This window comes from Doryrhamphus excisus, chromosome 12 (genome assembly GCF_030265055.1).
Source record: "Doryrhamphus excisus isolate RoL2022-K1 chromosome 12, RoL_Dexc_1.0, whole genome shotgun sequence".
Classification (NCBI taxonomy): domain Eukaryota; kingdom Metazoa; phylum Chordata; class Actinopteri; order Syngnathiformes; family Syngnathidae; genus Doryrhamphus; species Doryrhamphus excisus.
In genome coordinates, this window is record NC_080477.1 from 10,851,827 (window position 1) to 10,876,644 (window position 24,818).

At 41.1% G+C, this 24,818-nt stretch overlaps 1 protein-coding gene across 6 annotated transcripts in view; it reads left to right on the plus strand.

The window, feature by feature from the left end:
• The window catches only part of sox6 (SRY-box transcription factor 6), a 119,425-nt gene that overhangs the window by 21,022 nt on the left and 73,585 nt on the right, over positions 1–24,818 (plus strand). For 4 of the 6 annotated variants that reach the window (XM_058088518.1, XM_058088522.1, XM_058088517.1 and 1 more), the window contains 3 exons: positions 5,316–5,366; positions 18,781–19,021; positions 22,191–22,401. In XM_058088518.1, the coding sequence (XP_057944501.1) occupies positions 5,332–5,366; positions 18,781–19,021; positions 22,191–22,401 (487 nt within the window). In that variant the 5' untranslated portion in view covers positions 5,316–5,331. The remainder of the gene's footprint in view (positions 1–5,315; positions 5,367–18,780; positions 19,022–22,190; positions 22,402–24,818) is intronic. The other 2 variants (XM_058088521.1, XM_058088520.1) reach the window with 1 other exon arrangement.

The window sequence follows — 24,818 nt, forward strand, 5'->3', positions numbered from 1 at the left end:
ACATGATGTACGATAAAATGATGAAGCAATTAAAGTAAAATATGCTCTCAGTGGATTAGATGCGGTGTTGTCTGGCTTCTCTTTGCAGTGGTGATTAAACATGGAAAATGATCTAACCTCAAGGTTTATTGTTATTATTTAAATGAATGATAAACCTGATTTATTTGATGAATAAAAATCCAATATAGATTTGGCTGCTGTCCTGTATCTCAAGGTATGATCCCTTGTAGTGTTAGACAAGAGTTCACTAAGGAGCACTATACAGTGAAAAACAGGAGCAAAGAACATGTCATTAATCTTCTTGCTACCCCAGCTGTGGAAACTAATGCATAACTAAAAGTCTGCTAAAATGAATTAATGAGTTCAACCATGAACTTTTCTCCCAAAACACCATGAATCGTCTCAGACTGATAATGCACCGTGACCCTTGAGTGTGAAGTCCCTGTTGCGTTTAGAGTAGCCACTTAATTGATTTGCAAATTATTTAAAGTTTGTGGTGCCCAGGGGAGTGCTCGTCTCTAATGCTGACCCATTTTGAGAGCCTTTACGAAACTGTAGCAATAAGCTAAGTAATCTAAGAATGGATGAACACGATGCCTGCTATGTGTTTTTACATTGAATAAACAGCCCATTAAAATGTAAACTACTTAGATGTTCTCTTCTACATACAAACGGCAAAGTGTGTCATCCTATACTTGATTATGACAATATCATAAATGAAATAAAATCTAGATTGAGTGATTCTGAGCTAAACAGGTTAATGTTACAGCACAAGCACTTTACTATCGAATGCTGCAATGAAGGAATCTCTGCGTTAATATCAAGGAGCCTCTAATCGGGAGCCATTAGCAACTGCTGTCATTCAGACACACGGTGTCGGCCTGATTTAAATAAAATGAAATGAAGATAGTTGTTTCTGGTCCCTTGGCTTCACTCATCGCCATAAACATATGCTCTGTGCCCCGTTTCTTTCCATCTTATTTATGACTTTAATTTGTTGTGTGGGCTGCGCAAGAAATCAAATTTAATCCAATACTCCCTGGGACCCTGTCATATAATAACATGGTAATTTCTGTGTATCCTTTTGAAAAATGAGGAAATTAATTCCTCCTGACATGTTCTAATTATTCTAGTGTGAACTGCGGATGGGCTCCCCTCTTTCCCTCCAATTCTCCCCCCTTCCCCCCCCAAGTGTCAGTTGCCGACGGGTGGCGAGGTGCTAATGCTGACCAGCAGCGCGTTTAATTTGAAACATGAGCAGACACCTTTCAACACACCTTGCTAATGTTGGAGTGGCTAACAAATTAATTCACTACTCATCTGGCAGCTCTGACTGAGGTGTGTGTGGCTTCATGCAAGAGTGTGTCTACATCAAGTGTGTGTGTGTGTGTGTACATCGATGTTGGTGGACTGAGGTCAATTGATGTGTACTGACATCAGTCAGGGTAACAGTGAAAGTGTGCGTACATTAAGAATTAATATGCTGTAGTACAGTAAGCGTGTGTGGATTTGTGTGCTTGACCAATTATCAGTATCCTTCTGTGACTATTTGCCAATGACTGTGGATTTATAGATTGCTTGGACAAGCTCACAGTACCTTGTCACACATGCCTCCTTTCCACCCAAAGAGTCTGTATTTAATTAAACTGTCATCAGTCAGTCTTTAACTTGTCATTTCACTTGAATATAAAAGTGGTGGGAAGCAATGAATTGCATTGAATATCACACCAAGATTTTTTTACTGAGTCACTTTGGGTAATGATGCCTTTGTCAAAACTGAGAGTGGTGTCCTGAAACAGGCAACTCTGTTTAGCTGGGCACGTAATCAACACCTCAGTTTTGTCAGGGTGTAAGAGTAAAAGGTTACAGGACATCCATTGTTTAATATCAATGAGACACGCCTCAAGGTTAGATCAGTCCCATGTCGTTAGCATAACAGTGAAAGCTTGCGAATGATGTCGCCGAGCGAAAGCATGTAAATATTGAACAGAAAAGGACCAAGCATTGATCCTTGTGGAACTCCGCAATTAACACCACAGTACTCCGAGGTCCAATTATCATACATAACTTGCATGATGCGTCCAATCCCCGAGATAATATCTAAGTCAAGATAGCACCAGACCAGCAACACCAATATGCGTTTGAAGGCGTTCCAGTAGGACAGAGTGATCGACAGTATCAAACGCACCACTGAGATATAGTAATAATGACATTGAGGATGTGTCACAATGCATAGATCAAAGAAGATCGTTTGTTACTTTTGCAAGTGTCAATTCAGTTGAGTGGTTTATCCTAAAACCAGACCGAAGAAGTGGCATTGAAGGCAACACCTCATTGCTCGTAATGCTACTGTTAACGAAACCAATGCTAGGCAAACTGATTTTTAGACATGTGTGGTATCTTTTAGCTTGATTTAAATTTTCAGTTCGTTTGCAGCTGTTAATGGATACAAATAAATAATAATAAATAAAATAAATAATAAAATAATCCTGTCAGTTATCTTTCTGTTCATAAAATACAGTAAAAATGGGCATATTTCAGATATAGTTGTGGCTAATCATGACAATTAATTTGAAAACTGATTAATGTGATTAAAATAAATAATGACATAGCCCTAGTTTTATGTTATGACACCACAAAAAAGTATATGCATAATTTCTGACTTTGAAAAAATAGACGAATAAAAGTCAACACTATAAATGCGCATGCCTCTGAACAAAGCAATTGGTTTTCACTATAACACTGTACATACAGTATCTAAGCAGAAAAAATAAACAACACAATTTGAGTGAGCATCAGGGTCGGCTTGAAACCACAGAGCTGTAATTGATTTGGTGTGCATGCGTGTTTGTTGTCTCTGGGCCACAGAACAGAGGACTCATGGTCGTGGCGTCATGGTCGAGGAAAAGAGAGCATGGCTTTGTGTGGGTGGGTGGGTCCCCCCATGAGTCAGAGAGGGGAGAGGCGTCAACATGGCCGCTTGGGCCCACTTGGGATTTAAGTTCTCCCCCTCCCTGCACCGCCACTTACACCCTGTAGGGTTAATCACTGTCACTTTGGATCCATGCAGATGGAGCAAATAGTCTATCCATCAGTGTGGAAGGACTGAGACACAGGGCAGCAGTTAGAGAGCTCCTGCAGCCACCTTAAGTATACATCTGCTCCGAAAACAGTTTCCACTCTGCACTGCTCAGTTTTCTTGAACCCTGCTTTGGACCAGTCCTGTTCTCAGCATCCTTCACTTTGGATAGCGATATCTTGGATAGGAGTTATACCAATGACACGATCTGCATTTCACTGTGCACTACACACTTTGTGAGCCTGTTAATGACTGAAGACTGAGAGTACTATCCAATGCCAAGACCCACATGGCTTCTGGTGATGCATTAAATCAGCAGTCAATTTGACTGCAAGTTTGAAATCTGGCCTAGGTTAAGGGGATGCGCTGAAGCCGTGTTAATAGCTAGCTTGTTGTCCATATGGTACTGCTTTAATAGAGCACATTTGTTGCAGATGGTGGGAGACTTGGGAGACTGAGGCAGAGGGAGCTGGCAGAGGCTTATTCTTCGAAAGGGCTGCCGCGCCGCTACTCAAACCAGCGCAGGCCAACTTTGTGATGTCGATTCTCCCCGCCCTTGAATTGTGGTTAAGCCTTAATTTAAAGCCATTCTTGCGTTCTTTTTTTCTCTCAAAGGAGCAAATATATTGGAGCTCACTCACATTTTCCTGAATTTGGTAGCTGGAGTTCCAAACCGCACCTTTGCTTCCATACGCTAAGTTCAGTTGTTCCTGACCACAACGGGACCATAGACAGCCGACACAGCTGAGGAAACACAGGCAGGGAGAGCAAGAGTGAAAGAACAAGGGATAATGGGATGATGATATATAGATAGAACCCCAGCATAGCCTAATCTGTTACATTCCGTTGAAGGATTGAGAACACACTTTCTTTGTGTATCTGTTTCTCAATACACATTATGTGAATGTATATATAAAAACACTGTCAGTTATGATTTAGTCAATGTTTTGTTTGTGCCATCAGTGGAGTACGTTTGCTTTTTGCACTCAAAGAAGTGAAGAGACACGCTTGATCTGTTCTGCACTGTTTGACGGGTGTTTTCTCACGTTGTCACCGGCTGGGTGTGCGCTTGTGTGGTGATGGTATTATGTGCGGTCGGTCCAGTTGAGTGGAAGAAAAAGAGCGTAGCAGCAGCACCCCTGGCTGTGGCTCTCCCGCCTCCCCAGACACCTTATTGTGAGAAAAGTCTCGGCTGAGCCCTCTGGGCCTTGTGGATCCACTGCCTCGCTAAGTGCTGGCCAGACTGAAAGGCACAGTGTCCTTGGGCCCGGCTCATTCTTTCCATTGTCTCATGAGCCAAGACAGCAAGGAGAGAAAATGCCAAATTACACACATATCACTAAAACTCTTAATAGTGTTAAAGGGCTGGAATGTCGTTTGCGCTTATGTTGATCATGAATCGGGCTTACTTTCAAGACAGATGGAACTATAATTTGTGGAGTGAATAGGCCTTAAATGTAAAACAAGTGAAGGGATGTCATACCAAAGTGCAAATCCCTTCATATATTCCAGAAGTTGAGTATTGTTGTTGTATTGTTGATCGCAAAATCTGTTGAATATATTTTTTGTCACTCAAAGCACATACAAGTCCTTTCTAAAGAAACATAACACAATAAAAGCGGACATTCACCGCACCAAATGTTGGAAGTCATTTTGTCGGACATGTCCTGTATTTTATGGATAAGTATTCTGAACGACCCTTACAAGCGGTGACATCATGACCACATCCTCCTGCAGTGACGCTCCGCGGCCCATCTTGCATCCCTTGTGGCCTGAGCTCCCAGAAGCCGCAGCACCCTCGCCACACATGTGCTGCAGCTGGACCACCATTGGCTGATCTGAATAAACTCGAGCTGCACTGGGATCTGCGGTTAGAGTGCTGGATGTTCATGTATATATATCTGTACACAGTTGTGGGAAGGTTCTGTATCATGATCGGTAGTTTACGTGTTGCAAACATATCATCAGGCTCGCTGTGCAAACCGACGTTGTATGCAAATCTACTCCCTTGATGCAACAAGGTATAATTAATGATGTCAGTTTGTAAAAATGAGTGTATGGATGCGTAGCTGTATTTTTGATTTAATTAAAAACACACCGTATTATAAGAGGAACATGTATGATCTGTGTGTTTTTCTTTCTACCATGTGAATTCCCCACTTTTCACTGCTTTTCTGTTTCTTGATTATTACCCATTTCCATAGTGAAAATGGTTCTTTGTGATTTCTCCTGCCAGAACCCCACACGCTGACATGGAAGGCTTTCTTCGTAGCAGCTTTTTACTGAGGTTAGTTACTTTTCCGTTGTTGCCATTCAGGATCACAGTTCGGGTAAGGGTGGCGGTGGGCTAACAGGGGTTAAATTTCTCCACACATTGTCAGCTTTAGACTTTGTCCTGTGTGTGTGTGTGTGCCGTGTTTGTGTGTATATTTGAACTATGTTAGACATGGATTCTAACATATTTACCCAACCTGTGTGTGATGAGTGTGTCCATGTGGTTGCAGACAGGCATGCTCAACCCTGATAGTCACCAGTCAGACTGAAAGCACGCATAAGCGTAAGGCATGGATGCAGATGGGGTGTTCCCTTTCTTTCCCCTTCACGTCTTAAGGGATCAGCAGATCAGGCTTTCTGGTCTTTACACCGCATGCTTTTGTCCGACCACTATCCCTATCTGCCGTCCCCCTCTAACCAACCAAACCAGGGCTGCTGTGCTAGGACAGCTCCTGCCTATCGTGTTTGCCATGTAGTATACTTCTTTCTTGCGGTGTTCTCTGTTTGTCCTTAGCTCACCATAAAGATTTACATTTTTTTGCATGTGATTCTAATTAAAAATGTGTGCTGTCATTAGATATAGTGAAAGTAAATAAGAGAATGTATTTACCATTGGCTCCTTTCCTAGTAAACCACCTTCTCTAGGCTCCAGTGTTGCTCCCTAATTAGGGTTGGCTCATTAGAAGCCACAGCAGCAACATCTGCCTTTCAAAGCCTCTGTCAGCCAAACTTTACTAAAGCTAATGAATCCTCTTTGATTTCTTTTTCAAAAGGTCACTTATTTGATTAAATTAACAGCATTTTTCCGTCTATGAACAGTTGGGGGTATTTTAAAAAGAAAGAACAATTTGATACCATTACCCTTGCCAGCTAAAACGTCATTGAGGAAATACAGCTGAAAAAAAAACCATTCATGCACTGACATGTATCCTATTCATCTAATGAATCATATTGAAAGACATACCTAAGACAGGAACCGAATTAGAATCCAATATGTACACACTTTTTCTATACATTTCCCATAATTAAATACATTGAATGTGTTCCCTTTATGCATGAAAGTACCGATGTATTCCGTGTGGTGTATCTGCTATGATTTGACAAGATTTATTCAGGCATACTACATTTTCACTTGGGCTTCTTTGAAGGGATGCTGCAAACTGAATAGAAATGTTTATAAACCCTTGTAATTAATTGTACTTTGGATACTTTGATGTGCAATATACAGCAGTCATCTTGCAGGGACATCTGTCAAATTCAACAGGGATCCACTAAAAAAAAGACCCCTGATCTCCACATTCTTTGATCGGTATGCGTTTTAATTAAAGGAGAAGCACCTGTAGAAAGATATATCATGGAGATTGGCCTCAACAATCAGGCCAAGATTAAAGGAAGGCTTTGCTTCAAGTTAGCCCTTTCTCTTGGATTGGACCGGAGCGGGCCATGGGAGTGATTGGGAAGAGAAGAATAGAAGTGGAGGGATGTGGCAGTTAAGAAATTCCTCAAGTGAAGAATCCCAGCATCTTTTCTCAAGCAACCAAATTAGGTCAAAGGAAAGTTTATGAGTGTGCATCTCTTGTCTGTATTTCTTAAATGTGGCAAGATGTCATTTTGGCTTTAACATGGTGTGAGTTTTGTAAAATAGCTCTAATTGTATGCAGCTGAGAGAAAGTTGATGAAAATACAAACTAAATCTGATTAAATATCCACTTTTCTAAAATAAAGTGACAAAACTCTGTAGACAATACTATTTGTGATTACTTTATCAGAAGCCTCATTGCAGCATTATTTAGTTTTATAACCATTCTGTATACTATAGTTGTATAAAGCCAATCTTGTTTGTATAATGAGGCTGAGAAAATGAGAGAGAGACAGGCAGCTATACAAACAGAGAGAGGAAGGTAAGTAAAGAGAGAGAGAGCAAGGGAAAGAGATGTCTTCAGTCTCCTGCCTCCTCCCAATGGGCTGGACCCCCCCTTCTCCCCCTGCATTTCTGCCATTATTTGATGTAATGAAAGGAGAAAGTGTGTAACATTGAGATTGTTAATTAATTTAGTCTAACAAGATGAAGATAAATGAAACCCACTGAAGGTTGACTAGGCTAAGGGGCCCACTTAGCATTCCTCCTGCCCTCCAGCTCTGTCTCTCTCACTGGCTCACAATGGAGCTTAGCTAATAGTGCAGTGCTCTGCTTGTTACAACTCTCACCCCAAAGGACGTTTACATGCATATATATATATATTCATGCGCACAACTGTATATAAGTTTTCATTTAACATTGTCTTCATTCCCAAAGGGGTTGCACCAGATATGTAATGCAGTTATTGTTGGAACATAGATGCGCAATTAACTGATGGAGTCATGATGACATATTCAATAAAACTCAGCTGACATTCGTGATTAGTAAAGTAATTTGACTGTTTCAGTCTATGTGTGGAATCACTCGTCAATTGCGATGTGATTTTGATATGGACATCTATTCGTGATGCCAAACTCTTGAAATGTTCTTTTAAGTGTAACTATATATTCTCCCTCCTTTTGACTACCTTATGACATTTCTCAAAAAGCATGCTTCTTCCTTATTGCAGCTTGGAGGCCATTTGAGCGCCAAGACAAGCAAAAAAAGAAAACAGACATTTTTTCTGTGAAGCTGACAGTTGACAGTTTCAAGACAATCTGTAGTCTATCAAGTCCATCCTTCCTCAGTGAACACTTTGTAAAGCGTCTTCTTGACAGAATAGACCAATCATTATGATCCTCATCCCTCACTCTCATTGTCCTCAAGTGAGCAACAATGGGTTGTTGATTGCATGGAAAGCACCCCAACAACTATGTCTTCTGTTTTGTTAGCAGGACATGCTTTCAAAGAGCAATAGCTGATAATGGCCTCATTATTGTTATTCCAGGGGTAGGCCTCAAGAGAAACAAGTAGCTGTGGCAGCACATCTCTATTTACTGAAAGTTCGATCAGCTCATCACAAAGCGTCCGAGCCAAGAGAATCATGGCTAATTAAATGTAAGAATGTGCTCATGTCCAGTACTTAAAATGTGACACTTTTAGACACCCCCTCCCTTTCAGCAAAGTGGCATTTACGCCAAATAGGTTCATATGAAGAAGAAATGAGCTGAAAATTTAACATGTAATTCAATAACAGTGCCAGTTGTGTAAGATTTTTAGGAGTACAACGAACAAACTCACAAGTTCATCCAAGAAGAGATAACAAAAACAATAGCCATACATTTTGTTGCATTTCAGGGATGTAGACCATTAGGTGATTGGTCAGCTTACAGTATAATAATAATAATACATTTTATTTGTATAGCGCTTTTCAAAATACTCAAAGACACTTTACAGAAGAATGGAGTTGACTAAAGCAAGTAAGCAGAGTAGAAGACACACCAAAATACAACATTCATTGGTTAATACACAGTTAAAACATGAGTTAAAGCGGGGCGGGGCACAGTATTGTATAGTATAGTCTATATACAACTTGTTTGGAGGACGGACAGCCCACCTCTGTGTAATGCTCCTCCTCTCATTTTGGATCGACATGAATTTTGAAATGCATTGATTACTTCCAGCTGCAATTGCTGGGTTTCACATGATATCAGAGCAGAAATGCTGCATATGTTCACCGTTCTGGCATGTGGAAACATGTGGAAGCATGTAGCATGTTCAAATATGTAGTTTGGAAAATACAATAACTAAGATACCGTCACGGTCTACACGAGCTGTGCATGCTCATTGGACAGCCAAACAGGAGAAGTGCAGAGACGTGTGCCGTGATGTGCACCCACCATGAACATGCTCACGGAGTCAGAAATGGTGGCAGAGGGCGTAGCCCAATGCAGCCCCGCGCACAACAAAAGTTCCTCCTGCACTAAAAGTGCTACATAGTGTCTGCATGCCCGCAAATCTGTATAGAGGCGGTACTCATCCCCAAATTTTAGCCGCTACTCAAAGAATGGCCATATGGCAAGCCTCGAAAACTCACCACACCTTGTCAAGTGCTCATCCCCCCAAATGCCGCACCAGGGTGCAAAACTTCTATCACTCTCACAAAGACAGGAAGTCCCACACATGGCAGACCTGGTTGTTCTGGATTTGCGTTTAATGTAAATTACATTTAATTTCATGTAATTTTTTGGAAAATCACAAGGCATCTTTTCATTTTTCAAGTTAGCAGGTCTGCAAATTTCACAACTAAAATGTTCAACTTCCTTGGCATCTGATTTGTGGTGATGCATTCAGTTTAGTCCAACAACTACACATTACAAAGTGGACTGGCTACATTGATGCAGGCCACAGTAACTACAAACTGCATGGTCACAGCTACTCCTCATTTGCAGGCATTCATTTCCACACCCCTTCCTCTGACTGGTGCACAGTAATTTCAGTAGATGTAACTCTAAGTCCAAAAAGGCCCTCTCAGTTTTAGTCACTATTTTCGGAAGTGCTTAGCACCAAAAACCCAAAACCAAATTCAACTCTTCATGTGTAACTGCAGTTTTCGTGAGGCTTTGACTACTATAAACTGTGTTGGAAAACGACCTCCCGACATAAATCGCTGTAATATTTGAATTCTCGAGTTATTGACTCAGTAACAGTACTGCGGTGAACGCCATGTTTTAATTCCATCTTTAAAAATATGTTTCTCAGGCATTATTGCAATGCATTTTCACAATAAAGTTTCTCAATTATCCAAGATTTATCAAGCCATGCAGGGCTGCTTCTCTTAAAATGATCCAGCTAGCTCTAAAACACTGCCTGGCTATAATGATCCATGACTACAGGGGAACAGTATCTGTTTCCCTTTGAGTTTTATGTCCCTTATTACAGCTGCAAAACGTCTGCTCACATTAAGGCAATTTATGGCTGAGGCCAGCATAACAGCAGTGTAGGTTAATGAATTTGGCATTACTAATTAAACGTTATTGAAGGATGAATATGAATCCTGTGGTCGGGCAGCGAGAGCAGAAGAAGGGGGGGGGGGGCGTAGAAGGAGAATGGGACAGAGGACTTTTCTGCACTTTCTCTTTGCTGCAATCAGACAATGAGCAGAACCCGAGATGTGAATGTGAAGGCAGCATTGCCACTGAGGTGAAGTGGAGGACATTCTGATTTCCTCGCCTTCACATAATATTCTTGATGAAATTATGAATTACATTCAAATCAAATGCAGGCATATATTTCCTGTATATTTCTCATAAGTTGATATATGAGCTGCAAATTTATTAGCTTAATGTTGAATAAGGATTTACCCAAACATACTGCCGACACAAATTCCAAATTGTGTTGAAGATGAACAATATTCAACAAAGAAGACAAAAAGTTAATGAGGATGTTATTATTACACACGGTATCTCTTTTTTGTGTATGTCTGTCAATCCAACTTTTTGCACTTACCCTTAAAAAATAAGAAATTCTTTGCGAAGGCTAAACCATTCAATTTAGACTTCAATTATCATGTTAGTTTTGTGATGAGACTTTAGTCCTCCAGGAATCAGACCTCTCTGCTCCTCTCCATTCCACTCTATTCCACTTCCCCTGCAATCACATCCCCTTGATGAATTGCGCATATAATTACGGAAGTTATTGTGTATGTAGATTGCTGCTGACTCTTCATGTGTGGTTCATATTGCATCAATTGTAACAATACGAAACAAAGGTTTTGCCGTAAAATTTGTTAATGAGTGGGACCCACTAAGAGCTCAACGAGGACAAAGTTAAGACTCAGTTGTGTGGCTATGTTTTTGCATACATTTTTTACGACACTCAGGTCACTCCGATGCTTGGCCCCATGTTGTCAGGTGTACCGGTCTGACTGCCCAGCCAGCCAGTCAGTCAGTGTGCAAGGTGTTTATGAATCTGTGCAACATGAGGTATTTCTTCCATGTTACAGAGTGTTGCTGCCATGGGTTTACACCCAGCACCGTGATGCAATCCCTAAGAGATTATCAAGAGCGGATAGAGCAGCACTTTGCAGGCACACCCACACAGGAGGGGGATGCTGGGAAATCTGAAAGTTTGATAGCTTCAAGAAAGCATCATAGAGAGAATCTGTGCTGTGCTGTTGTTAGTGTTAGTCAAAATTGTTTGAATAGATCAACTCTTGTTGGGCTTCCTATCTTAGCTTCAATACACAATTAACACTACAGTACATGGAAACTGAGAAAATCAGATCCTGTGTTATTGGAGGAAACTAGGTCTGTATTTTTAGACTGTGCAGGAGTGATGTAGCAGCCATTTTTAGCTGATACAATGCTGGACGACTGCCTTCCTAATAGTAGTGACTAGAGTTTTTCGACTGAATACATTCATGACAATAAACAACAAAATCTGTAACTAAGGCTGCTAACTTTATAGACACTTTATTACTCGAGTTGCATCATTCTACAATGATGTGGCAATCTGTTGTAATGAGAACATTTATTGCAATGCCCTGTGGCAGTGTGACAAATGTACATTATTTGGTTAAGGTTAAGGTTAGGATAAATTTAATAATAATTATTATTATTTGGGGCTCAAAGTAGAGCCGCTTCTCCTTCACATCGAGAGGAGCCAGTTGAGGTGGCTCGGGCATCTAGTCCGGATTCCTCACGGACGCCTCCCTGGTGAGGTGTTCCGGGCATGCCCAGCCGGGAAAAGGCCCCGGGGCAGACCTAGGATACGCTGGAGGGATTATGTCTCACAGCTGGCATGGGAACGCCTTGGTGTCCTCCCGGTGGAGCTGGAGGAGGTGGCCGGGGACCGGGGACCGGGAAGTCTGGGCTTCCCTACAAAGACTGCTGCCCCCGCGACCCGGACCCGGATAAGCGGAGGAAAATGGATGGATGGATTATTTGTATATATTTAAATAATTATAGATTAATTATAATATATAATTATTAACAAATAACAATAATAATAATATGGTAATATAATAATTTAAAAATAATTTAAAGCAACAGTTTGGGAGAGACCTTTTCGTTTTTGGATTTGTTACACACTGGATAATATGTGAAAGATGCAGCTGCTACCAACACTTCAGTAGAAAGCAAATAGACGGACACATGGTTCATGCTTGTGTATGTTGGTGGAGAGCAAAAACAGTCGTACAGCTTGAGTCGAGTCCCTATCCCCTTATCACATATTTGTCTGGCCTTCACTTCACTATTTGCCTTCTATCTGTTTAGTTTGTGTATGAAAATATATCTCTTAAAGTTTGAAGACATGGGCTTAAAACATTCTTATTTGTAGGCATACTTGACTGTGGGATGGAATTTTTCTGCAGCACAGTGTTGGCATAGTAGCCTAAAATTCAAAATGATTAAATAATTATTTCTTTTTTTCAATTAAATAAAATGGAAACATGTTTGCCTGATTTCCTGCTTGAGATGAATGATGGTACAACATTTTCAGGCAGGCACAATAGTTATATTTGTGTAAATGAGGCCACAGTTGAAATAGAGGAATATAGTAGTTTGAGATGATTGGATTATTTCTTTGTGGCTCCACCAAATGGAGTGATGCAGGCTGCAGCTCTGCACCGTGCTGTGCAGAGCTGAGCATAATGATTGTGGTGGTAGGAAACCACAACAGAGTCAGGACAGGAGAATGTCTAGGAACCAGAGGCCAAACAAATACAAATTGTACTGCACACTTGTGGGGTTTTAAGAAATAAAATTACTTAATTATTTAATTTGCTCAGGACTGAAGTGTCAGGTGTGACACGTATTCGTAAACCTGAAGAAAAGACCATGCTGAAGTCGAATCTAAGCAGTCAGACACTTGCTTAGTGGCAGACTGATGAGACATTTTGTGTTTTGGTCAGCGTCTAACCCGCTACAGCGCCCACTTCCCTGGAGCGCAGAGCACATTTTTTTGTTCAACCATGACTGTCAGCATGTTGAATTATGAGTAAGAGTATGTTTCACATTCATTTGCTCAAATTTTCTCTGTGCTGACCCGTGAATCTTAAAATTTCTGTTAAAAAACCCCAACACATATTCATATCTTAGTCTTATGCGAACCAAATTTTGGGGCAGTTGCTCAGATGGGTGAGTCAACCCTGAAACATTTTTTGCATCAGCTGTCAGTCACTTGAGGTAACTTTTAACCACCTCAAAAAAGAGCTGGGTGCCAGCGGTTCATTTAGTCCTTCACGTTTACGCTACTTCTTCCTGTCCAACCTGTCAGAACGCTACACGCTGTTGACCATGCTTTTTATTCAGCACGGCCAAATTAATTGGTTTCAGTGGCTTAAATCAGCAATCAATGTCAGTTTCCCAAAAAATAATAAGCCTTAATCATAAATCTTTGAGGAGCGGCTTGCCTAACCGATCTTCCTTCCAGTTTTCTGGTGGAGCAAATGAATAAAGCCTGTTTTGATTTGTCACATAAAACTTCCTGTTCCACCCCCACCCAATATATTTGAAACCTTCTTTTTTAAACTCTTAAATAGATATACGGTCCAAAGAAGGAAACAAAGAGCACTGACTCTTTTGATGTGGTCAATGAATTATATCATTAAAGCTGCTTTATTGTTATTTTGGATGCTTGGCACCCTCCACCTTGCTCCTCATCTCTCTTTTCTGGTGTAACTGTACGAGATGGTACACTATATTTGTTGACGTGCAGCCATTTACAGTGCATAGAAGAAGTTATTAAATGACAAGAGCGGACATGGCTTGAATGGTGTTTTGTTTACAGTTGTACAAAAAAGGGGGCCCCTCACTCGATATTTCATCTGTCACCATTGCTTTTCTTTCCCTCAACAATGCTCGATTGTTGCCATGAAAATTTCAGGTTCCACGAACAGGAGACTTCTGTATTATTATGCTCCTGCCAAATTCCGATCTCTGTTTTCCTTCTCCTGCTCACAAAGGGCTCATAACTTACTGTCAACTGTGGAAAAGCCACAGAGCCCCACTGTTGCTCAGCAAATAGGCTTGTGTTGGTTGACGGCCTGACTTGCTGTGAGGTTTGCTTAAGTGCAGCAGCAGCAACAGAAGAGCCTTTGGGAACCCCAGCGCCCAGCAGGTCCAGTGAAAAATAGCAAGGGGAAAAAAAAATCTTTATTTTGTTCTTTGCCAAAAAGGGTTTCATTGGTTAAGATGTGTTCATTTGGTCACTTCATTAACATTTACATCTTTGGTGTGCGAAGATTAGTTAACAGTAGTGACTTTTTATAACCAGCATCATCTCATACAAGTGAACTTGTGCGACTGTTCAGAGCTCAGAGATAGTGTCCTGGGATCAGCAAAGAGGCCATCGGCACAGGGGAGGAGATAGTGAAGGAGAGGGCGAGGAGGGATTTAGTGTGTGAGTGCTCATCGACCCTTCCCGGGTAGTCAGACAGGAACACTTAAGCACTCTCACACCTGTGTGTGCCATTGCCTTACACAGGGAGCAAGGACACCAACCCCGCTGTCATGGCAGCTGCACAAGTGTTTAAATTGAGCGACAAGGCGCTTCCGCTTGCGGCATATTATTGCAAATAATTTACCCTGCCAGTAATTATCAATATTCAGCTCAATATGTAAAGTGCACTTCAGGTGGCTTGCCTAATTTGTGCTGGGCAGCTATCGTTTAGGTCTTAGCAATGTGCTAACAGAGGCTGTGTCTAATAGAGAAGGTATCAGGAGAGAGAGTGAAGTGGCGGATGAAGTGCAGCTGTAATTGAGTTGACTTTTGCAGGGGAAGGTCAACAATAATGGAGGAACAATTTTTCCAAATTCATTTGGACAACCGACTCTCCAGCCAAAGCAATGGAGTTGGTGGAAAACCTGCATTTTCCCCATCATTTACTTTATTTGAATATCATTATCTTTAATTACAGTTGAGGGTTTAAGAGATTTTAACACACAGCACAGTAAGCTAAAAACACATTCATCTGTTCCAAATTCCTGTGGAATTCCACAGTGTCTCAAAATGTGTGTGTGTGTCTGCAACTAAGTGTGAGTAAGTGTGCGCGGTTTACAGCCTTTATTATGAGTTGATTATGTACCCAGAAACCTGGCTGCTGCACAGCATGGGACAATCACAATGGAGGGTGATAATTTAATTGTGCTAAACGGTGGATTCTGTGTCAGTGCTCCTCCAGCTGGGAGCTGTCAGGTAGTAATATCTCATTATAGCAGGTGAAGAACCCAGAGGAACCCTACCACGACACCTGTTAGAACAGGAGGAACCCCCGAAGGGAAACGAGCAGATGATTCTCTCTTTCTCTCCCACAAACACGTTTCAAATCCCCAAAGTAATCAATTCACAAACTGTATTCCAAATGTTTATACAATTACTTTTTGTATTTTCCTGGTGTGGGGGCTAATTTACCAATTAGTCTTTATCATAACATTCATTTTTGCAGGTTAATAGCTGGAAGAGTACGCTAAAATGGCAGATTTAAGCATAACAGTGATATTATGTTGGTTTAATTGGCCATTTGAAGCACCCATATTGCCAGAATGTTCATTTGTATTTATGAAAATAGATAACCTTTGTAAGCAATTGAATTTAATTTGTGTGTTAAACCCATTGGACAAAGGTGGGTATTTGCAGGAACACCCCATGTAAGACAGTTGTTTGAAGGTAAAGGTAATTTATTTGGCAAAATTCTCGTTTTTTTTTTTCCATTTAAACTATCACCGATTAACAGTCCAAGCCAAATCCAGATCTTGATCTTGTGTTGGCATCTTGGTTAGAATGGGGAATAGGGAGAACATTTCACATAGAAAGGCATCATTTTTAGAACATTTTATAGATATGTATGAATCTTCTGACTTCTCCTGTTGGAGGTCACCACAGCAAAGCACTTGGATGATTGTTTATCTTTCAGTTTTTATGTGCTGGATGTAGAGCTCCAAAGACTGGGTATGAGGGCATCAAGAGAGCATTCGAATCAGGGCCAAGTATTGCAAGGTTACCATTGCATTTTATAGACATGTAAACTGAGTTCAACTGGTTTTCCCGTTTTTCCCCAGCTTGTAAATCTAGTTGTGTGATGTACAAGTGGAGACTGAGTTAACTTAACTGTGATGTGTTACCTATCACCGTTGTCTATGGTGTGACAGAGAAGACACAGCAGGTGAAAGTCAGTCATCAAAGAGGAAAGGGGATAGTCAGAAGACCACCGAGCTAAGTGGTGCACAACACCCCTCTAATACTCTCCAATTAAGCTAAGGTTGTTTTCCTTGACGATGAAACATTATCACAGGGAACAATTCACGAGTCAAAGCATTCCAGGCCATATGAGCCTTCAACCCGGGAACACAAGTCCTCTCCTTCAAATCTGCCCAATATTGTCAGCTATATATAGAGCCCTTCTCTTTGCTTGCTGACCCCCCTCCCCTTGTGTCTCCCTCCCTGTCTTCAAAATCACTGGGGCTTTGTCTTGGGAAAAGTAGGCAGGAAGACAACATTTCTCTCACGTATTGATTAGTTTGGGTTGTTAGCTGTCCATTGTTACTGTGAAATCAAGCATGATGATTGGCAGCCTGTCAAATATTTATGAAGTTCAAGCCTTTAACTGTGTTTTTTTTTTTTTTATAAAGGCGTAGTTGGAGATGATTTTGTGGAAATATTACAAAAAATTCCAGACTACATCTTTGAGAGAATATGATTCATTTGTACACCCACACTGAACTGAATCTGAGTTCTTATTTTCACCTCATAAATTGCTTTTATTGTGTCAGTGCTGATCTACTGCTCAGAAAATCCTTTAGATCATTCTGTGTGATCCTGACTCCAGTAAAAAAAAAGTACAATTCCATATTTACCCTTAGATATTCTTTGAGAATTATTTTTCCTTTTAGTCCTACTCTATGTGGTGGTATTGTATGGGACTTGTCAGGGGTGGGGGTGGGGCAGTGGCGCTTCTCCGCACTCTTTAGCTGCCTGAGCATTGCCCTCCTCGCTCTGCTAATAAATTATTAACCCCTGCTGACAAATACTGTTATGGAGCCTGCCGCAGATGTGTTGCATTCTTGAACAAGATTGCTGTAGACACATGTTACAGGAGGATGGAGTCTCTCCCTTCCTCTCCCGCCATCCCCTTGTCTTGCTCACGCCTCAGCAGTTTGACTGATGGCTGGAGCTCCGAGTAAAAGTGCCTGAGAGACTGAATATTTTAGTGGTAAAATAATGCCACTTGATTTACTGTGTAATACAAAAGCAGTGCTTTGTTTCACTCTCACACTCCATTGAGGACGAGGTGTTTCTTATACTCCGAGCTCGGGCTTTTTGGGTGCATTAATAAAAAATACATCAGAGTACGTTAAAAGTCCCTCAGCACTCACATACAGTGCATGCCCACGCAAACGTGTTGGACAATCAAATTTAAACTCCCATCACTCATACCTCTATTACCGTTACATACCCTGAACTTTTTGATTTTCAATTAACAGTACTCAATGTTGAGATCACTTTTAATTTGATTTAATTACAGGTGAAAATTTATTGGCTGATTAAAATTTACCGCAGTCCCTCTAAAGGCACAGGAGGCAACACCCTAATTACAGAACACAGGGAATGATAGGTAGACGGACAGACAGGTTTCCGCCAATACTACACTGGACTATCCCCATAATTAAGGATAAAGATTATGTTTTAATGTTGTAAGGATGACAAGGACATAGTCAATCAACAATCTGTGTTGTTTTTTTGTGACTCAATTAAATTAAAAAGTCTGTCCATTCCTATATTTTGTCACGATAATGTTAACATCTTGTCTCGTCTTGCTCTTGTGAACAAAATATTGTGTATCATCTTGTCTTGTGAGCTGAGTGTATCATGACACCCCTTGTCGGGACATGTGGCATGTTCACAGATTCACTGAAATCAAAAAACTGCCAGGCCGTTGATACTATGAAAGCCATAGTAATGAACAGATACTACTGTAGTACTGTAGTGATTTTTTATGACTCTTTATTACTATTTATAACTATGCTATGTTGTGTAAACGTTTCCAAATGCATCACTGCAGCACAGTCCACCTATATGGCATTCAATATGGCATTCATAAAATCAAGAATCAACCGAAAACAGCAACCTTATTCTTCTTTATGCTTGAGGGGTTAAATTATTTGTGATTTTTTTTTTCTGGCTGATAGCCCTACTGTCTGGCTGACCCACTGCTTGAGTGAGTATCTTGGGGGTTTGGCCCAGGCCCCAAGCAGGCACAGTTCCAGGCTGAGATCAAGCCATCCATCTGCATGAAACAAAAGATTAGGGACCCCACAGCCTGCTGCAGACCCCTCAAGCTTGAGCTATGACTGTCAGGTTGAACATTCTTGCACAGGTGCACCTCTTATAGTTCTAAACTGTAGCTTATCGTACTTCCAGATGCCTTCAGGAAAAAATACATTTCTTTTGTGCATCGCTTAGCCAAGTATCATATAGCTATATATAATACAGTATATTGATCAAGTTCTGTTCTCTCATTCCACAGCAGAGTCATGTCTTCCAAGCAAGCCACGTCTCCTTTTGCCTCTGTGGTTGATGGAGATGATGCCATGAGCCAAGATCACTTGTCTTGGGAAAAAGAGGAGAACGTTGATGCCCACTGCACACCACAGCTGCCGCTGCACAATCTGCTCCATGGAAAAACCCACCCTGATGAAATTCAGCCGCTAAGCAGTGTACCTCCAGAGAGTGACTGGGACAGCTTGATGTCTGCCCAACAACGCATGGTGAGACAATACAAGACAAAGTTATGATGTTAATATCATGTTTTAAGTTATATTATGATTGTGTACTGTTCACCATCTGTCTAAAACAAGCTCCTGTCTTTAATCCTCGAACCCTGGTCATCTGATTGGCTAACTTCCAGATACCTGCTGAGGGGTAAATCTACCTCATGTCAGCTCTTTGTCAGTCTTAATATTTTAACCATATTTTTGTTAAAAAAAACCCATTATAGAGTTTGTATTAGCTTGAAAGGCTCTAAAATACTAAAAGTAAAAAAATAGCGTATCTGAAAAACAGTGAAAGGACTCAAGAGCACTTTCAATTCTTCAGACTTCAATTTTACACTCACAAGTGTAACCTACAGTACTGCCATGCTCCCCTTGGTATTGAAGATCTGGTCTCGGTAGGCACTCATTGTCCCCTGGCCTGCACAAAGAAGCTGATATTCTATCCATAGCTTCAGCCCCATGGAATAGTAAAACCTCTGAGGTCTTCTCATAAGCAGCTCAGCTAAAACTAAAGCATCATCTATTCTCGGAGTAAGCAGAAGACCTTGAACTCTTCCACATTAACAATAACACAAATCCCAACTGCATCGTGTCCAGAAGAGTGGAACTTTGTCTTTCCCTGCTTCCCTTGAGCTTGCATTCTTGCTGCCATATTAAAAGCATGTCATGTCCTCGGTCGCTGTATGTTGTTAGCTAGCTTGTAGATAAATCTGCAGCCACTCTCCTGATGCTGTATGTTCTAAGTGCATAGCCACTTTGATGTTAGCGGAGTCAAGACCCCGCACAAGCACTCGTGAGCTATATGTACGCAGGAGGCAGGTGGTTGTCTTTGACAGACGCAAGTACGGTAAAGACACCCAAGAGGGCGTCTGAAGTAGCTCTGAAGGAGTTCTGGAGGTGGTCGCACATATCCTCAGCACTACAAGATTGCAGCAGACATACATGCACACATAGGAATAGATTCAGTACCAGAAGCGTGTGTGTACATGTACTGAAGAAAGACTTCATGGCAGGGGTCTCAAACACGTGGCCCGCGGGCCAAATGTGGCCCACAGGACACTAGTTTGAGGCCCCCGCTGGCTGTTCAAGTTTAAAGGAAATAACTTGAAGGCTACCGTTAAGGTCGCTAGCTCTCTAGTTTGCGAGTTAGCATGTGTCTCAAGACCCTGGAGTTGCGCAATATGTTGTAAATAAAAAGAGTATAAATGTGACTATAGTCGTGTTTTGTCATGTCTACAGGGCTCTAATAATGCTTTGTTCATTTTAATCTGAAAAAAATAATTTGTCTACCCACCAACTATATGTGGTTTCTTAAGTTTTTATTATTTGCCGTTTTATTATTATTATATTTATTAATTTATTACTGATTGATTTTCTTTATTCTTTATTTATTTATTTTTCATCTTATTTTGTGTAGAAAAATAAAAAGTAAGATATTTGAGAACAGTGGAATGTTTTATCAGAGCTTTTCTTGTAGAAAATTGGAACCAAGGCGAAGTTTTTTAATTTTTTTGTTTTTAATAAATGCGTTGTTTTTTGTTTTTTTGGGGGGAAAACCTGATGCGGCCCAGTCTCACCGAGACCCGAGCTCCAGTGGCCCCCCAAGTAAATTGAGTTTGAGACCCCTGCTTTATGGGGAAAAACATTATCAGTGATGGGGGATCAGAAATGTATCAAATGATACCTATTGGCTTAACAAGAGGATATATAACCATATCATTATCTTTCATAGCTCTAGTTTCTGAGGCAACACCAGAAATATATATAAAAAAAAACGTTTGATTTAAAAAGTTAATGCTGATATAAAAGGTTGAATGCATCGTTACTTGTTAAATAATGATGATGTTTTGCTTTATAAAGTGTAATTAATTAAAAGTGAGAAAAGAGAAGTGAAACAAGGTTACAGCACTGTATTTGAGAAAAAAAGCAACAAATGATAGTATGAGCTGATACAGCGGAGAAAATAGAAAAGCATAAGGCAAAAGGAATGGGAATGTTTCCTGGCGGTGCTGATTACCTGACTCCACTGCTGTGCCATGCGTCTGTGTGGGCTGTGCCCTGAACCCTCGCCAACTGATTAACCCAGCACTCCTCCACTGGCCTCAAGCACTCTCCACTGTCTCTGGCACGCTGCATAATCATCCAACACAAGGTTGGGAGGTGCACAGCAGGCCAGTCAGTCGTGCCACCCTGGCGCTTGGTACCAGACCACCCTACACACCACTGCAACTCTGCCTGGGGCTCGACATGCCACACCGGGATAAGGAATTGGCGCCATCCACTTTATGGCATTTCAGGCTTTTTATGTAGGATTCTCACACAATTCTGTCATTGTATTTCACCCTGTAATCAAGACTGCTGATTAGAGGTCAACAGTGTATGTTGGAGAAAGTTTACTATTTACTCTCCTTTACTTTTAGGGCAAATATTTAAATCAGTCCCAACTGTTCCCCTGTTAAAGGTAGCGGCTCCTTGCTGCTTAGCGACCTTCTGCTTCACCAACCATAATTAACACTACCTTCTGTCAGACGCAGCGCCCAGCCATGGCACTTGTGCCGACTCTAACCTCACATATGCAGCGCATTGCTCCGCTTCTGTCTGGGTCCCATTCAAGTGCCATCCCTTTCTTCCCGACTCCTTCTTCATATGTGCTCGTGCACAGGGAGCACTCAGCCAGCCAGTTAGCTAGACACGAGACCTTAAGTTAAATACTAAACCATGCACAGGTGGGACTGAAAAACAACAACGGCTTTAGACAGGACGCAGATTTACGACGTCTCCAGGCACTCAGCTGAGAATAGGTCTCCACTAGAAAATGAACAAATTACACAGCAGTCACCTGAACACAAATGCACACTCAAGAGCAATTTGAGAAATTACAGATGGGAGATTTCTCTGTGTAGTCTCGGCAGATCAAGCAGACGTGTATTATGAATACATCCTATGCAAGCGTACCTGTCATTTCATGTCAATTTTTCACATCAAATCCTATTTAGCAGTGCAGATAGCTCTATTGAAAACACAAGGCACTGTTGTATGAAATCACGACAGCAGTCTTTTGATGGGGCTAAATCGCAAGCTGCGGCATTGAAGTTTTGCGTCAAAAAGCTCAAAAAGACACAACTTAACCCTTGTTGTTCTGTTGTCTTTTCTTGACATGCAGGAATCTGACAGCAATAAAGTATGTTCCCTGTACTCCTTCCGCAACAATTCCACGTCTCCCCACAAGCCTGAGGAGGGGGCCCGGGAACGAGGTGACCTGCTGAGTGCATCAGCATTCGGAACTCCCGAACGCCGCAAAGGAAGCCTGGCAGATGTCGTTGACACATTGAAGCAGAAGAAGCTGGAGGAGATGACAAAGACAGAGCAAGACGGTAGGGTTCTCCTGTCCCTCTTCATATGCTTACTACAAAATGTCCTTTCTTTTCTATGAAATCTGAACCTTTCTCTCTCCTACATCACAAATATACTTCAGAATATTTGAAATAATTGTGAGGAAACATTTTCTTTCTTCATTGTCAATGATGACTCCCCATAAAAAAACTGTTTGAGTTGATCTCATGAAATTGATCTCTCCATGAAATTACACAACGTCTTATTTGAAAGACCTCTCACCATGTTTGCCTCCCACAGCCTGCAGTCTATCAAGAGTATGGTAGGGGAAAAAAAAAAAACAAATATTTGAACGAGCAGCAAAAACACATCCCCCTTCTTAATTAGTGCTGTAGTCATGTAACTACATCCAATGAAATGTTGAACCCTCTTGGGAATGCATGTGTCTTATTTAGTGTCGGGGGAGCTCTTAGCTTAAGCACTTCATCAGATGAATAAATTACACCTCTGTTGGCCTAAAAGTCATTTTCCACTTTGTTTTTTTAAGTGTTCGTGTGCATGATCTTTGTATTACACTGGACACTTATTATGTCTTGGGGTGATATAGGACCCGTTGTTTATGGTTTCAGAAGAGATGCATTTGCCTGTATTGATCTGAATATCTATACAGTGGAACCTTGGCTAGCGTACAAAACAGTGAGCGTGTTTTGTAGTTAAGTTGAAAACTGATGCAAAAAAATGTGCCTTGGTTTGCATACATTCCTCGCACAATAGCATACAAAATAGCACATCTTGTTGGGTGTACTAATGCTAATACTAATTGCATGAGTCCAACTCTGTTTGTGATGTATCTTTATAACAAAGCCTTAGCATGTCAGCATAATCTCAAAATGACAACCAGAACCAGAAGTCATTGTCCACCAACGTCTTCGTCCATCTATGACATCATCACTAGTTGACGCAGTGGTTGACTCTGTCTGACAGTCACGCCACAAGCCTCTGCTTATCTTATTGATCACTGCTGCAAAATATTCCACAGTGTAGCCAAACAAGCGCCAGGATTTGTGTCAGAAACACTAAAGAATTCAAGAAACAAGTTACTTACCAAAACACAAAGTTATCTGTGTGGATATCTCTTCTCCTCCCCCCTTGCTGCTCATCAAAAATCAAGTCTCCAGTCAAGGTAAAAGTGAGGTTAAATGTTCATTCTTTTTAATTCATCTGCTTTGTGTTAAATTTGCGTTAGAACAGATTAATAACCCTAACAGTGGTTCCACTGTATTTTAAAATGTTCGGGGATGTTCATTTTAAGTCAAGTTTATTTATATAACCCTAAATCACAAAAGAGTCTCAAAGGGCTTTACAAGCTGGCAACAATCGATGACATTTGATCTGATCTGATTTGAACCCCCAACCGTGCGAGGAACAACTCAAAACCCCATTTGGGGAAAAAAAATAATCTTGAGAAGGGACCGCAGGGGGGGGGGGATCCCTCTCCCAGGATGAACAGGCTGCAATGGATGTCAAGTGGACAACATATGTCACGTTATAAATATATACAAAGTAAATTAAAATAACATAATAGTCAATTTCATAGATCAAACAGGAGAGAAATACTATTAACTAAATGCTAATGTGTAAAAATAAGTCTTAAGTCGGGACTTAAACATTTCTACTGAGGTAGCAGCTCTAATATCAGCAGGTAGGGCATTCCACAGTGTTGGAGCCACTAGAAATAGAAAAGGATTGAGACCCTGCATACTTCTTTCTGGCTCTTGGGATTGTCAAAACACAGGCATGTTGAGAGCATAGGTTTCTGCACGGAGCATAGGTTCCAACTTGGTAAACCAAATAGGAAGGCGCCAACCCATGTAATATTTTGTAAGCCACGTAATCTTTGCAATGCGTCTTGTAAGGTTAATTTTCTGTGAGTTTGGAAGTGCTTCCTGTGACGTTATGGTAATGAACCCCAGCTGGTGAAGCCTGGTTGGTGCAGTAATTTAAATGGTCAAGTGCATCTTGTAATCCAGGGCCGTATGTTAGCGCAGGGAAGAGAGGGTGCTTTGGAGTGCCATACAGCTGTTTTAATCTCCTGTTAATAATAGAGAATTGGTCTGCCTCATGCACTGTGTACCACTGCCACCAAAATAAACTCTCCGCTTGGAGGAAATTACTTTCTAAGAAGGAGACATGGCAGAAGACAAGAGAGACACAAAGTTCAGAATGTTGTTCCCAGTGTTGGAGAACCCTCCAGGGAGCTTCAGTCGTGATGATCAGTGATTACTGTAAAATGGAGGTAGAAGGACTCTCAAAGAAAAAAAAACAAGACAACGTTACTGAAACTAGCGAAATCCAATTCTTACTTCTTTGTTTACGGAAAGAGATATGGTTGAAGATTGAAAAGGGCAGGATTGAGAGCACACAAGAAGGTTAGAGAAGCCATTTGTTGCCTTAATGA